The sequence below is a fragment of the Leopardus geoffroyi genome, chromosome C3, assembly GCF_018350155.1.
Source record: "Leopardus geoffroyi isolate Oge1 chromosome C3, O.geoffroyi_Oge1_pat1.0, whole genome shotgun sequence".
Lineage (NCBI taxonomy): Eukaryota > Metazoa > Chordata > Mammalia > Carnivora > Felidae > Leopardus > Leopardus geoffroyi.
In genome coordinates this window covers 43,851,171-43,866,435 of record NC_059338.1, presented here as the reverse complement: position 1 = coordinate 43,866,435, position 15,265 = coordinate 43,851,171, and the positions used below count along the sequence as shown (strand labels likewise).

Below are 15,265 nucleotides of genomic sequence, written 5' to 3'. Positions count from 1 at the left end.
GGGGGCGGGTAGGTGGGGTTGGCTGGAAGGCACATGAAGGAAATTTCTTTTAAAGTGAGTATTACAGAGAAAGGAGAGACCTTTAGGCCAAGAGAATCTCATGCTCGCTTTCTATGTGCAAGGCAGCACGGAGACATGAGAACCTGCCAATTGCTGAATTTGGTTGGGCTTTAGGGGGTGTGCGATGAAGGATGTGAGATCAGGCGGTCAGAGCCTTAGATGCCGTACAGAAGAGTGTAGACATGGTCCTATAAGCCATAGGTACCGCTGAAGAGTTTCAGCCTCCTTCCCAAGTGGCTGAGACTGCCCTGCCTTGGAAGCCAGGGGTCCATTAGCCTGGTGGGGGAGGAGGAAAGCAGGCCTCCCAAACCCCCATACCCTCAGAACCTCTCCCAGACAGGAGGGAGAGGAAAGAGGAGAAGAAGTGGGAGAAGAATAAAACAGCCATTGAAGTGAGCTGTACCCAGTGCTCTAAAGGGTAACCAGGAAAAAACAGTCCTTTCCTGCATCCAGGCTGAAGTCCTTCAAGTCCCCCTGCCCGAGGGGAGGGCACCCATAGTTGTCATGACCTCGCAGGGAGATGGCCCCGGTGACTGTCTACTTCATGCATTCAGGAAGGGATATCTCTCTCCTCACTGAGCTGCCTCACGGTATGTGCTGCTCCTGCTGTTTTTATGCTTCTATCAAACCGTGATATGCAGTTGTGCATCCTGAGAGCCTTTGCTGTATACGAGGGATTCCTAAATCTTCCTGCGCTCCCAAACTACAACTGGCTTGTACAACTCTCCCGCTGGGAGCACGCTCCTTCCTTCATATCTAGCATGTCTGGCTGTATTCCATCGTGCTCAAACCCCACTCAGTCCTTTTTAAAACATCGCAGACACTCCCTGAGCTCTCACTTTCTGGGACTTCTGTTGCAACTCCTGTCAATAACTTCCTTTCACCTCTCCTTCCCTACTGTGTTAGTTCTGTTTCCTCAGAGAGGAGGAAATAGAAGGTCATTAAACTCAGTGAAGAGCCTAAAAGCTGTGATTTCCTCCACCGGCCAGGGAACATAATCAATTCTTACTAAATATTTATTGGTGGATCGATGATGGAATTGGGAACATTCGGACCCCGGTGAGGATCATCTGCACCAAATCAGAAGTCGAGAAAATGTTTCCATTTCCCCGGATCGTTTTTCAGCAGACAAGGTCCTGTGTAGACTTCAGCTCGGTGGAAAGGGCGGTGCTGGGTGGGGTTGCAGAGGAGCAGGGGCGGGAGTGAAGGGCAGTGTGGCCGGGATGTTGTGGGATATTTAATCCTGATCCCAGATGACCCAGGCTTCCGAGCTGTGTCCCCACACCCTCCATTAAAGGCAGCACAGCTGTGCTGCGAGCGCTGGGCAAAAACGAGGTCAGGTTCATGCCCAAGCCTGTGAGGTTCACGGGTGGGCTCAACTTGCTGGATTTCCAGCAACTGTGGAGTCATTACTGAAATTGCAGACATGAACCAGCCCACCTGCTGGGAAGAGAATTTGGGATACATTGTGAACTTCAAAAAGTTTCTGTCTGGAAACTGAAGAGGTAACCATGGCAACCGGGAGGCAGGTTGAACTCAGAGAGGGCTCTTCATCTTGAGCCGGGAGCTTTGTGCTCTCGGATTGGATTTGCCAGGCTGCAAGCACCGCTTTGTCTCTCTTGCCTCTTTTGCCTTGTTTGTCCAATAGGAGAAAGCACTAGCTCAGGATCTGGAGAGCGGGCCCGGGTTTCAGCTGTTTTCAGTTCCAGGGTCCTTAAGTAAGGTCACCTCAGGCACTGGCTGTTTTGTTGTCTGCAAAATAGAAATTAAGAGGCTCCTCTGGCCTATTCACAGGGATGCAGACAGAACAGGAAGGTTTAGGGAGGGTCTGTGCATAATCACTATCATTGTTGTTATGTGGCCACTTCTGGGCTGATTCCAACATGGTGCTACTGGGGGCAAGACCGGGCATTCAGTCCGTCCATAAACTTGTTTTTGTCGCTTGAAGAGAAGCTGTCCCGGATACCACCCGCATCCCCACCTGGCAGCTGCATAATACAATCCCACGCTGGGGATTGAGCTGAGCGGCACCGGGTGCAGCATCGGGCCTCCCCTCAGCTGACCAACTCCTCCAGCAGAACGTGCTGCTGATGGGGAGGGTGGGCTACTTCCTCGTGTGGATGGAGGGTTGTGCTGAGCAACACAGATGTTCAGGAGGCATTCTTCTTCGATTGCCCGGCTGCACACCACTGCCCCCCTCCCAACCCCTGCCCCACACCAACCCAGCCCTGCACTTGTGAGAAAGGAAGACCCAGAGATGGGGGTGAAGGTGGGATGCTGGCACCTGAGATGCTGCTGCCAGCGTTTGTACCTGCCTCTGTCCACTGACCCACTGGGAGGCTGGGGAAGGATTTGACTCTACTCTTCAGAGCGCATTATGTTTTTACTAACCGGGTCATCTTCTACAGGCCCTGGCTTAACAAGAGAATCTGTTTTGTCAAATGGCCCCACATGTTGCTCTGATTTGGGCCTCTTTTGCTCAAGCAATGCCTCGACAATCTCCAGGCCTTCCTGTCCTCACCCCTTCTGTGGTTTTAACCTTTCCTTCCCTGACCAGCTTTTCTGGGCTGTGTCACCCTACTCTCTCAGGTGAGGACCTCTTCTCCTGTCTCTCTCTTCTGACCCTTTACTCCCAGGCTTTGCTAAAGAACAGCAACTCTTAGATGCCCCTCATGGAAACCTAAATTCCAAGAGGCACAAAAAACTTACCACTTTTCCTTATTGTCTGGTGATTCCTGTATTCCTAGTAAGTAAACCCGAGAGCTAAAGTTTATTGAGTGCAGACTATGTGTTCAGCACTGATCTAACCACCTTGGTAGGGGTGCTGTGGCATACCACCAAGATTTCTTGTTTGGGACCGAGGCCCTCATTCTCCAGCCTGTTGTCTGCTGTAGGCTCACAGCACAGTCTCTCTGGGAGTTGCCCTTGACAGAGGCAGTTGCCTTGAGATTAAGCATCTTCTTGGGGCCACCACATACATTGAATGATTAATGTGAGGTACAAAGGCCTGCCCCCTTGCTTTAATGGGGGCATCCCCTGGGGCCAATGGTGGTCTCTATCACAGCAGCACGGCATTTAACTCTTCCCTCTGTCTAACCCTGCTTCTCTCACTCCCTCTCTGATCTGAGAACTTTCCCCAGCAAGGCAATGCCTCAGAGGAACTGCATTTCCTGTCTCCTAGGGAACTCTAGCTAAGAACTCATGTAATCCTCATAACTTTATGAAATAGGTGTATCATATTTTCATCTTAGAGATAAGGAAACTGAGGCACAGAAAGATTAAGAATCTTGCCCAAGGTCTCCCATTAGTAAGTGGTGGAGCCGTGATTTGAAACCTGGAAATCCAGCTCTGGATTCCACACTCTAAACCTCACATGCAGCCTCTTCAGTAGCAATTCCAAGGGAACTGAGGGGCAAACGGGGGTGAGGGGTGGGGGTGGCTGTAAGGGTTTCATGGGAAGATGGGGAGAGAGGGAAGATGTCCTTGATCTCAGAGATAAGGACACTGAGTTAGCTGCTGCTTAAACCCAGGGTCGATCATTTATCAGTTTACAGAGGTGTTGGGATTCTAATTTTGGGTGGTAGGGCAGTGGAAAAAGCATGGGAAATTCATATTTGAATGCTGGCATAACACTAATTGTGTAAGGCTGAGCAAATTACGTAACCTGACTCTTAGTAAAAATGCCTGGCATACAGATGCTCAATAAAGAGCCCCCCGACCCCGGGCCGTTTGTCTGCTAATTCCAACCCTCTGATCTTGGGTAAGTCTCTTTAACTTTCTGACTCAGTTTCTTCATCTGTGAAATGGAGGTGATGGGATGGCTCTTCGAGTAGGAGCACAGTAAATGGTTGCTATCAGTATAATCACGACGCTGTCTTGCCCGGCTAGCGCCCCTCGCTCCCGTCCTTCAGGGCCCCGCAGGTTCAGGCTCAGGCTGTGACTGGAACTGTGTGTGTGCCTCCCCAACGTGCCACCCCCTACGCAAATCCGCCTGCTACCGCTGACTTGGCTTTCTGCTTTTACTAGAGGCCGACGGGTTTTTTCCTACTAAACTGAGTGGGCGCACCTCGTGCCGTGTAACTTCCCTGCTGCTTCTCCCTCCGCGTGGCCACGTCCGCCCGGAGGAGGGGGCCGCCGCGTGCGCCCAGCGACTCACAGCTGTGTGCAAGTGGCGGGCGCCCCGCCCCGTCGATCTCCCTGGCCCCGCCTCCACCTTCCCCGCGCTTCGATTGGTCGGTGGCGCGCAGCCCCGCCCCACTCCCTCCGAGGAAATAAAAGCCGCGGTAGCTGCGCCTCCTTGCGTGCAGTCCGATAAAGCTCAGGTTTGCTCGGCGGTGCCAGTCGCGCCTCTTGCCTCTCTGCCTCGTCGCGCTCGCGGCGACCGCTGGAGCCCATCACCATCCTCCCCACGACGTGCTGCTCTGAACCCGCAGCTATGTGCCGGACCCTGGCCGCCTTCCCCACCACCTGCCTGGAGAGGTAAGAGAAGCTTGTCCCATGGAGCTTGCCAGCCGCCCGGAGGAAGAAGTCCTAGCCCCACCAGCCCTTAAGGAGTGGAGTGGCAGGCTTGGGGACCGGGTGGGCGGGAGAGTGGGACTCTACTGACTTGAGAGGAGAGGCAGAGGTCACCTTAGTTCCACGTTCTCAGATGCTTCCCTTAGAGTCTTAGAGACGCCACGGGCCAAGAGAAGGGAGGAGGAAAAACCAGGGGAAGTGGAGGGACCACTGTTTACTGTTATAGCCCAGCCTCTGACAAATGGCAGTCCTCAGGTGACCTGCCAAAGATCGGCTACACGAAGAGCACGTTGGCATCAGCAGGCAGAACTGCCTTTCTAGTTTCTTAAACACTTGGTTTTCATTCTACAGCCCAGATCTAGGAGCATGAGTCCCCTGGCCCTGAGAAGGCAGGGAGGTGTTTTTTGGGTCCACCAGTGAGGGATGTGCCCACTTCCCAGGGAGCTACTCAGCCACCTCTAGCCCTTGCCAGAGCTGGTGGCTGTGAAGGCGAAGGCAGGAATCAGTTTCCACAAAGTTCCAGAAATATTCATGACAAGCCTAGAGGGTGCTGAGCTGCATTCTGCTAATCAACAGGCACAAAGATAGATTAGTGTGACTTAAGTGGGAAAGAGGCCATGTGTGCTGTGCTCTGAACCCAGAAAGTGTATGTCCTACTGAGGAACAGCTGAAACATTACTTTCATTGTTTCTGGGTTGGTGATATTAAGAAGAGAAGCAAAGTTTAGGCCCTGGGAACAGCTGAAGGTTCCCAGGAACCCTTGAGGCTGGAAGGTGGGTGGCACCAGCCCCAACTCTTCTGGGACGCCTCTTTGCCCTGGCTGAGCAAATGGGGAATCCTCCCATGTGCCTGCTTTGTCTTCCAGAGCCAAAGAGTTCAAGACACGGCTGGGGATCTTTCTTCACAAATCAGAGCTGGGCTCTGATACTGGCAGTGTTGGCAAGTTCGAGTGGAGTAGCAAACACGGCAAAGAGGGGTGAGTCCTGCTGGCCGGCCTAGGGCCCTAGAAGGGAGGGATCCAGATCGAGGAGAGGAGCCACAAGGAGGAAAATACAAACAGAAATTAGGACGTGTGAGGGTGCATCTTGGTGACCCCTTCCTGAAGATTTTAGTGAAGATTCCTGCTGGTCTGCTATGGGTGACTGGGTCGGTGGCTCCAGGGTTCTCGGCCCACCGACAGATATGTGTGCCCAGGGTCGGAATGTCTAGTTACCAGACTCCTCCACCTGCAGATGTCACTGTCTCTGCAACCAGGGCTAGGACAAGGTCTAAGAACACTTGAGGCTTTTCAGTCAATGACTTTACTCCCATTAGTGTGCACTTTGCCTATAAGCCCTTTCATATTGAAAATCAACACTGCCAGGTGCTGCTCTAGGCTCTGGGTTATGGGTAGACTTAATCTCTATTCCTGAGGCCCTTATTTCCACGAGGGGAAATGTAGAAAACAAAGCCCAGGGTCAGAGGAATAGAAACAATTTTGGACTGTGAAGAGACAGTCTTAGTTATCTACTGAGGACTAGAAGGCCCCTGGCTTTGGTTTCTCATTACTGAATTAATTGTCCCCTACAAAAATACCTGTAGCCTCAACCAAGGGTTGGAGGAGTCTGCTCCAGTAATCACTTTGTGTGAATTCTACAACTTCCATCGGAGTTCTGGCTAGGATTTATGCTAGGCATTAGTTTTTTGATTTTTTTTTAAGTAAAATCTTTACGTTTTGTTTTGTTTTCTAGCAGAAACTTCTCAGAAGATGTGCTGGGGTGGAAAGAGTCATTTGACTTGCTACTGAGCAGTAAAAGTGAGTAGGATCCTATTGTGTCCGTCCGGGGGTGGCACATGTGTACCCATGTGCTTTGGAGCCAGCCTGAGGGATGCTGAAAGCGTGGGCAAAATAATAGTTGTAGTAATAATAATAATGATCCATCCCCTAGTGTGCCAGCCTCTATTCAGAATACAAAGGCAGGTCCTTGTTCAAGAAAATTACATCCTAAAAATAGAGCCATTAACTACAATTGCTGTCTTTCTTCTTTGATTCCTCGCTGTCCCACTGTCTGACCTGTCTCTCCCTCTCTCCCCTCAACCCCAGATGGAGTAGCCGCCTTCCATGCTTTCCTGAAGACGGAGTTCAGTGAGGAGAACCTGGAGTTCTGGCTGGCCTGTGAGGAGTTTAAAAAGCTCCGGTCAGCTACCAAGCTGGCCTCCCGGGCTCACAAGATCTTTGATGAATTCATCCGCAGTGAAGCCCCAAAAGAGGTCAGAGCCTCCACATGTCCTGTGGACCCTCCACCTGCCTGCTCCTTCCCCACTGAGAACTGGGGGTGGTGGGTGTCCATCAGGGCAAGAGTTGAGTATAGAGCGTGATCTTATTTTGCACAGGCATGAATGGACTTCTGTGGCTGGAGACTAGGAAAACCAGGTGCTGTGCCACTCATGGGTGCTGTTACCCTCAGACTCGCTGATGGGGCTTAGAGGGGTTGGCAGGTGTTTTGGCTTTGGTGCATACCTGCTTTTGTAAACTAAGCCCTTATTAGAGGGTTAAAATATACAAGTGGGGAGACCGGTCACCCTAGGGACCTTGTGTGACCTGCTTCAGTCCCCTGGCTGATGGTGCCTCAGGCTGGTTGGTATGTGGTTGGTGAATTTTTCCACCTTCCCTCAGGTCTCCATGGCTGGCCTCAGCGTTTGGTAAAGTGCACGGGGCCACCTTGTGGAGAGAATATAGTAATACCTTGCTTTTGTATCCTATTTTGTATTGTATTTTCTGAGCACTTTAATTTTTACCACATTATTCCATAAAGAGTTATTGAGCACCATTTACATGCAAGGCACTGTTATAGTTATTAGAGACATAGCAGGGACAAAAGTCTCTACCCTAATGGGAGAAGATGATAATAATGGTGAAATACATAAATATATGTCAGGTGATGGTGCGTGTTTTGATCCAAACAAAGCAGGATTTGAAAGGGAGCACAGGGGGCACCTGGGTGGCTCAGTCGGTTAAGCGTCCGACTTCGGCTCAGGTCATGGTCTTGCGGTCCGTGAGTTCAAGCCCCGCGTCGGGCTCTGCACTGACAGCTCAGAGCCTGGAGCCTGCTTCACATTCTGCGTCTCCCTCTCTCTCTGACCCTCCCCTGTTCATGCTCTGTCTCTCTGTCTCAATAATAAATAAACATTAAAAAAAAAAAAAAAGAGCACAGGAATACCGGATGGGTGGACATGTGAGGTCTTTTTGTTTTTACAAAGGGAATTGATGGGTGGGCTGTTCCATAAAGTGACATATGAACAGATAAGGGAGGGAAGAACATTCTAACACAGGAAATGGCAAGTGCAAAAGCCAGAGAACACATGTCCTAGTTACTGTGAACCAGGCAGTGAGCCCGTGTGGAGCACAGAGAGTGAGGGAGGGAGAGTAGGAGATGAGGTCAGACAGGTGGCCAGATGTGGGCCTAGGTGGCCCTGCGGGCCCAGCATACACTTTGGCTTTTCCTCCGAGTGACCAGGGAAGACAACACTGCTGCTGACAGACTGACTTGAGTTCGAAAAGGCTCACTGTAGCTGCTGGCTGGAGAATAGACCACAGGAGTGAGGGTGGAGGGGAGAGACCAGTTAGCAGGCTCTGACACTAACCTAGGAGAGAGGTGATGGTGAATTGAACCAGGACTGTACAGAGGCAGGGATGAAATGGGATTGGATTTGTATATATTCTTTTTTTTTAATGTTTGTTTGTTTATTTATTTACAGAGTGAGTTCATGAGAGAGAGTGCGTGTGAGTGGGGGAGAGGGCAGACAGAAAAGAGGAGAGAGCATCCCAAGCAAGCTCCACACTCATGACCATGAGATCATGACCTGAGCCCAAATCAAGAATCAGAGGCCCCGGATTTGTATACATTCTTAATATGTTCTTGATAACTGTGAGAGATTTGAGGGCAGACGCTGGATCCGAGGTGGAGACAGGCCCACAGTTGAAAAGCCAATTAATGGTCAGCTCAGGAGACCCCAGCTTCCAGGTTCAGAGTCGGGTACCCCTTCCGCTGCTGCACCTGCCCGTCAGGCCCTCCTCGGCCCCCTGACCCCTTGACCCCCTCGCCTTGCCCACTCTCCACTCACCCACGTTGTTGCCCTCCTTCCTACAGGTGAACATAGACCACGAGACCAGGGAGCTGACCAGGACGAATGTGCAGGCTGCCACAGCCGCTTGCTTTGACGTGGCTCAGGGGAAGACCCGCACCCTGATGGAGAAGGACTCGTATCCGCGCTTCCTGAAGTCACCTGCTTACCGGGATCTGGCCGCCCAAGCCGCAGCCGCCTTGGCCTCTCCGTCCAGCTGCGGCCCGGTGGAGCCCTCACACACCTGAGCCTTGTGGCAGTGAGGAAGCCAGCCAGGAAGAGAGGTGGAGTCGCCCATCCCTGAGGCAGGTTCTGCAAAGCAGGCCCGAGAGGACAGTGAAGGAAAAAGCCCATCTGGCCGCCTGTTTTGGAAGCAGCGCCCTCTCCTCTAGATACTGTGGGACTGAATTCTGTGCAGGAGTGGGTCCCCCCACCCCCCGCTTCCAGGACCAGCGGATAGGGCTGGAGATGAGGGTTGTGTGGGGCTCTCCGGGGAAAGGAAAGGTGGTGGTGGAGTGATCATTGGCTCTTGTGTTCCACGGGGTAGGAAATATTCCAGCCTGGATAAGGGGAACTTGTAACTGAGAGAGGGGAACACCACCAGATCAGCTCTTCCGCCTGTTGAACAGCTGACTCCGATTGCATCCTGTTTTCCTAGTTCCCAGGCTGTCCGGGACACAGAAGGGCGTTCCCAGTCTGTCCCCTTCACCTCTGGGCTGTCCGAGGGTCGCTTAGCTTGCCCTTCTTAACATTCCCGTGTCCAGCCTCACAGTCTTATTGAGGCTGGAGACCCAATTTGATGCTTCCCCCAAGCAAGAGTTTTATACCTCAAAAACTGGCTTTTTGAGCCCCTTTGCAAGTCAGTAGAGAGCCTGGAAAAGGGGCCATCTTGCGCCTGTGATATTAGTCTTGGTGCTCTTGGTGACCTTTGTAGGTGGTCCCTGACCCTGTGCTTGTGGCAGGGTCCGCCTGTGAGCAGGGCCTGTGGGGCCTCTTGCTGGGCTGTGCCCTCTCGTGGCTCCATGCTGCCCTTGAACATAGGGCCCATGAGGAGGCAGGTGTGGGGCCCCTCAGTGAGTGGCTAGCCCAGCTCTTGGGCCCAGCAGGGTGGAGCTAGGGAGAAAAGAGTCATGGGAACTCTCTTGGCAGTTTCCAAAAGTTCCATTGAAATCAAGCCAGTATTTTTTGTGGGTGTGAGAACAGGGAAAAAGAGCCGCCCTCAGTGGAAGGGGAGCCTTGTGTTTCTTTCCTGTGGATGTGAGGTGCCCTTACCAGAGTGTGGAGGGAAGTCGGGCCTGGAACCAGGATGGCCCTCGGAAGACTTTAGAAGCTGGGAATGCAGCTGAGGGGAGAGACTGCTTGGAGGAGGCGGACTGGGAGAAATCAGAACCTGCTCGTCACCTCAGGGCAACATCAAACACCTATTTTGTGGTGAGACTTCTGCACGAGCCCGGGCTACGGAGGCAAATGAACCCGGCAGCCCCGTTATGCCCCAGGAAAAGCAACACTGTTCTCTCTGCGCTGTGAGCTCCTCCAGGAGAAAATTATTTAAGTGTAATGTATTGTTGGTTTTGTGACCATTGTCATAGCATATTATTTTATTACTGTTGTGTGGTTGCTGTTGTTATTTATTATTATTGTAATTTCAATTTGCCTCTGCTGGAGAATCTCAGCAGGAACTGGCAGCCTGACTGTCTCCCTCTCCACCGTCAGACTCTACCTCTACGTGCTGGGAACCTCTTAGCGTGTCAAGGACTCCTCACTGGTTAAATATTTATTTATTGTTGACAATGGAGCTGGTTTCCTAGATAGGAATGTGTACTCAATCCCTGTTTCCCTGTTTTAACATGTTATATTCTTGTAGAATAAACATAAAGCCCAGATACAAGATTCTGTCTGTGGGGGCTGTGTGGTCTGGAAGAGGCGAGGAGAAACACCATGGAAAGCCTTGTGGAAGAGTTAGCCTCCGGAAATCCCTCAGGGCACGCGGGAGAGCTTTTGTGTTCCGGGCAGAGGCACAGGGGAAAGACCCATGTTTGTCTGGTGACCGGCAGAATTGATGAGGAGGGGCTAGGTGCTAAGGGTGGCCACCAAGATTGGTAACTTCCTTCAGCTGACGATGGCCCCAGCTGGTGTCTGGCTGTTGTGTTGATTGGACCCTGTCAGCCTGCTGTCATTTCGGGCCCATGGCCTTTGCCCGGCTGACGCAGCACGAACCATTCCCAACTCTGCCTCTAACAGACACACAAGGGGCGGGAATCCTCGGTCGAGTAGCCACATGTTTTCACTTAGGGGGTGGCTTTTGGGCATCTTCACTTTTGCCCATTCTTAATTTGCACTAGAATTTCATGCACATTCAAAGGATTCATATTTCTCAAATAATTTCGTAGAAGTCTTTGAGATGAGCTCCAGGAAGCCACTCTGTCTGCAAGGCCGCTCCACTCCAGGGGCTGAGGGGAGTAAGGGGGTTAAGCTGGGCTTGCAAGAATCTGGGGGTAGGTTTGCAAGGATCATATCTGCTCATCCTTTGCCAAGAGCCTATTTGTTCCCTTTGCTTACCCTACCAATCCTCTGCCCCACCCCGTTACCAGTATTTAAACTTTTCTTCTCCGTCGAATTATCTGTTTGTACTCTGCAGTTGGTTGGCTTGGATGTGGATGATATCTAGTTGAAAATGTGGGACAGGGTGAGCTCAGGGTCCCCCTAGTGCTGTCGGCCCAAGAACTTTTCTTGAATTATCTGTTTGTACACAGATCTGGACCTGCTATTGACTTTTATTTCTCCCCTATTGTTAGTCTGAGTTAGTGGCCAGACTCGGGGTATGACGGGCAGAAAACCCGGTAGATTCGCACTCTAAACCCAGATCTAAGGGGGGCAATTCTGTGGGCAGTTCTAGGAGGGATCCGGACCTTAGGGCCAGAGAAGATTGGGTCAGATGCTGTGGCAGGCCCTGGTCCCATTTGGTCCCTATGCCAGCTCTGTGAGGTAGGTGTATTAGCCTGTAACACCAAGGAAACTGAAGCTTGTGGGGCAAGGAATATGCCCAGGGCAGCTGGCTCGAGAGAGCAGCAGAGATGAGATGTGAGCCCAGTTACACCATTGGGGCATGTCCAGTGTGTGAGAGATGGGAGGAGGGATGTGATGGATGACGAAAGACGGGTCCCCAGGGAGGCGGGGAGGTATCCACATTGTCCTCTTCTTACTTTCCTTCCATCTCTTCACCTTCTCATGAATCTGAGTGTGTCCACTGGGTGCCCGGCAGGAAACCAAAAGCAGTAACTGTACTTTCACCAGGAAGTAGCTTCATTTATTTCATAGCGGGTGGGGATTCTGAATGCGGCTAGACACGGGCACACATTTTTTAAGCAGTGTGGGTGGTCAGTAGGAAAAGGCAGGTGTAATCAGTGAGTGAGAGAGAAACGAACGGGGATGGGGGACCTCCTACATCTGCAGTGTGTGCCACAGGCCCCACAGTCCAGTGGGACCATCCTCAAGGCTTGTCCCCACCCCACTAAACCTCCCTCTCACATAAAAAGTGGCCTTGGCTTTCGTGGTGTGGCTGAAGGTGGCAGGTACACGTCAGAGATAAGAATAGCTCTTTGCTGGGGCACCTGGGTGATTCAGTAGGTTGGGCGTCTGACTTGGTTTTGGTTCAAGTCATGATCTCATGGTTCCTCGGTTCAAGCCCTACATTGGGCTCCATGCTGACAGTGCGGAGCCTGCTTGAGATTCTGTCTCCTTCTCTCTCTGCCCTCCTACATGCTCTTTCTCTCAAAATAAAGAAAAACAAAAAACCCACCTCTTTGCTGACCCGGTGTCAGGCTCAAAACCGTCCCATGCTCTAATGGTTCTCTGAGAGCTTAAGTGACTTCTTGAAGATCACATTGCTAAGCAAGTGTCTCTGGTATCCTTAGCCCCTTCCCCAGAGCACTCTAGACTTTGACTCAGCAGGCAAAGCATTTCCTAAGTGGGAAATGCTGGCCTCCTAGGCCTCTGTCGCTACTCTCTCCCCTGTCCCTTGAAAACAAATCTGTCACAGTTCCCGGATTCGCTGTTACTGTCTCGGGCTTCCTTGCTTCCTCATCCTGGACCATCTGCCTGCTGTGTCCCCTCCTCTCATCATTGCTTTCCACCGCGTCCACTCAGCTAGGGAGGCATCTTCCAAAGACCAACTCAAGGATCTTTCTGGGAAGCCTTCCCCGAACCTTTGGGTCTGATTATGGATGCCTCTCTTTCAATGAGGGCTGCTCATAACTGAATTACCACAGCTGCTCATAACTGAGTTAGAGCACTCAGATCCCTGCTTTCTGCTTCTCTTTACCTGAGGGCAAGCTCCTGGGATTAGGCAGGTCTTCCTCCCCAGGGCCTCGCCTATAAGCATTCAGGAAATGGCTCTTGAGTTAATGATTAGTTTTAAATCCAGCAGGAGAAAAGTTTAGATTACGGTTTCCAACTTCCATCCAGATCCGTCCCTGGATGTCCCACAGGCTCTTTATACATAACACATTCAAAACCAAGGTTATCATCCCCCACCAATATGCACTGCCTTCTGTTTCTCTAACCCTGATATACACAGGGGCTGGCCACCCATTTTTCAGGTTTCTCCATCTCTTCCCTATGTCATCGCATCCAGTCTTGGAAATGAATGGGTTGAGTCCAGCTTCTCCTTCCCAGGCTCACGGAGACCTCCTTAGAGGAGCCTTTTGTCCTCTCCAGTCTGAGCTACAAAGACAGCTTTCCACCTGGTCTCCCTCCCCGGCCTCCCCCATTCATTTCCCACACTGCCAATCTTCACCCATAATGCACAGATATGAGCGTGTCATGGCTGCATTAAAATGGCTCACCTTTGTCTACAAGAGAAAGTCCAGATCTGACCATGGCATCTGAGGCTCATTCTGAGCTGAACCAAGTCCCTCTTCTGACCTGTCCCCTGCCCAGATGGCCTTTACACACATGCTGCTCCCTGTGCTGGGAATGCCCTCTTCCTCTCTCTCTTTTTTTTTTAAATGGGGGTTTTGGGGTGAGGAGGGAAATGCCTTCCTCTAAATCCAACCAAAACATCACCTCTTCAGTGAAGCCTTCCCAGATGTCAACTGCACAGAGTTAATCTCTCCCACTTCCGTGATTCTAGGACACACTCTTTTTTTCACTTTGTTGTACATGCTGCATGGTGCAATTCATGCTGTTTTCCTTCCCCTGAACTGGTCTCTTCAAGGTCAAAAGCCATATCCTTTACCTTGATAAGATGGGACCGGACAGATTGCAGCAAAATGGTTCACAGCCCTGGCTGTGGAGTCAAAATATGTGGGTTGGAATCCTGGCTCATTTGCTTTATGACCTTGGGAAGTTAGTAAGGTAGTTCCCTCACAGTAAAATGAAGATAATAAAAGTGCACCCCTCTTTGGGAACATTGAATGAAATAGGTGTTTGGCACTTATTTTCCCATGAATGTTAGTTACTATTATTATTACCTGATTCCTAGTACTTAGCACAGTGCCTTGTACACAGTGGGCATCAGATAGTAATTATTTACCGACTTTGAGCAGAATGGAAGAATCAGGATTCCAAATCTACTTTTCTTTCAAAAATAGTCCAACTGTTCCAGTATTGTATATCATCTGATGTGCAGAGTATTACAGAATTTCAAGTGAGGAAATCAAGGGTTGAGCCATTCATCAACTCGCTCAACCCCCCTCCCCACCCCAGTCAGCTAGTGCTGCTTCCACATGGTGCTGTTGTTGCTTCCACAAGACTGCCAAGGACCCCTGGCCCATCTTTCACCCTCTGCTGCCTCCCTGTGGCCATATCAGGCAATGCAAACTTTTTCCTTAGTATTGCTTGACTTCGGCCATATTTTGTTTGGCTACTTCCTTTGGAATGGTATCCAAGAGGTATAACTTATAGTTTTGTTTATTAATGCTTTTTAATAAACACGTGAAGTTTTAATATGAATGAAAATTATTAGCGTAACTTTTAAGACAGCCCGGTGGATACAGGATTTAGAACAAGATTTCTTTAGTGAACTTTAGTCAATAGGGCTAAATTAACTTTAAAAACTGAAGCTCTAAGGTGAAGAGAGAAAGGTGTTCAGGGCATATTAAGGGCTGATCTCAAGGTAATTCCCTTTTACTGAAACTTTTAAATTGGTCCAGCTATTCAAATTGCTTTAGGGAAGAAAAGAAATTTGAAATTTAAATAACGGAGGAAAGATCCCAAGGGTGAGGGATGTAATGCAGTTAGCTGCTAGATAATGGAGTTTGAGTCTCCATCATTTAGAAAAGATACCTCTCGACTTACAGTGTTGGTGATTTCCAAGCTTTGGAAGGAACTTAGACGAGGATTTGCTTTAAACTTTGAGAAAAGCAATGCTGTGTGGATTAACCTTTTATTTGTAATGGGCCCCCACTTAAGAAAGAGTTCTCTGCTGGAGAGGATAAGTGCCTTAACTTATCCCATCATGCCAGTTCCAAGAGGCAGTTTCACAGACAATGTAGGGTCCTGCTTTAGACAGCGGGCTCTGAAGTCAGTCCCACACCTGCTACTTCTCAGCGGAGTAAACTTCAGCACATTACTGGATTTCTCAGAG

The 15,265-nt window shown here is 50.5% G+C and overlaps 2 protein-coding genes and 1 long non-coding RNA gene across 4 annotated transcripts in view; 2 read left to right on the top strand and 1 right to left on the bottom strand.

Annotated features, from left to right (window-relative positions):
• Positions 1–4,185, top strand: part of RGS8 (regulator of G protein signaling 8) — a 171,967-nt gene extending 167,782 nt beyond the window's left edge. Inside the window, exon 5 of the mRNA XM_045452601.1 lies at positions 4,087–4,185. Within this exon, the coding sequence (XP_045308557.1) occupies positions 4,087–4,088 (2 nt within the window). The 3' untranslated portion in view covers positions 4,089–4,185. The remainder of the gene's footprint in view (positions 1–4,086) is intronic.
• Positions 1,061–4,212, bottom strand: LOC123584938. Its single transcript, XR_006705792.1, has 2 exons — positions 4,127–4,212; positions 1,061–1,812 (listed from the first exon to the last, which is right to left on the bottom strand). It is a non-coding gene; the product is annotated as an uncharacterized LOC123584938 (long non-coding RNA).
• A 141-nt stretch (positions 4,213–4,353) lies between these two features.
• Positions 4,354–10,564, top strand: RGS16 (regulator of G protein signaling 16). Of its 2 annotated transcripts, none has more exons than XM_045452618.1 (5): positions 4,354–4,539; positions 5,441–5,551; positions 6,309–6,370; positions 6,659–6,825; positions 8,706–10,564. In XM_045452618.1, the coding sequence occupies exons 1-5, from the start codon at positions 4,496–4,498 to the stop codon at positions 8,925–8,927; spliced, it is 606 nt and encodes a 201-aa protein (XP_045308574.1). In that variant the 5' UTR covers positions 4,354–4,495; the 3' UTR covers positions 8,928–10,564. The 2 variants fall into 2 exon arrangements, with proteins under 2 accessions (XP_045308574.1, XP_045308573.1); XM_045452617.1 differs by having other exon boundaries at positions 4,355–4,539; positions 6,306–6,370.
• The last annotated feature ends 4,701 nt before the right edge of the window (positions 10,565–15,265 follow it).

Excerpts from the sequence above, each read along its gene's own strand:
- RGS16 (XM_045452617.1), top strand. The coding sequence starts at position 4,496 with ATGTGCCGGACCCTGGCCGCCTTCCCCACCACCTGCCTGGAGAG. Across the intron at positions 5,552-6,305 it reads AGCAAACACGGCAAAGAGGG|CAGAAACTTCTCAGAAGATG; the intron begins GTGAGTCCTGCT and ends TTTGTTTTCTAG. Across the intron at positions 6,371-6,658 it reads CTTGCTACTGAGCAGTAAAA|ATGGAGTAGCCGCCTTCCAT; the intron begins GTGAGTAGGATC and ends CCTCAACCCCAG.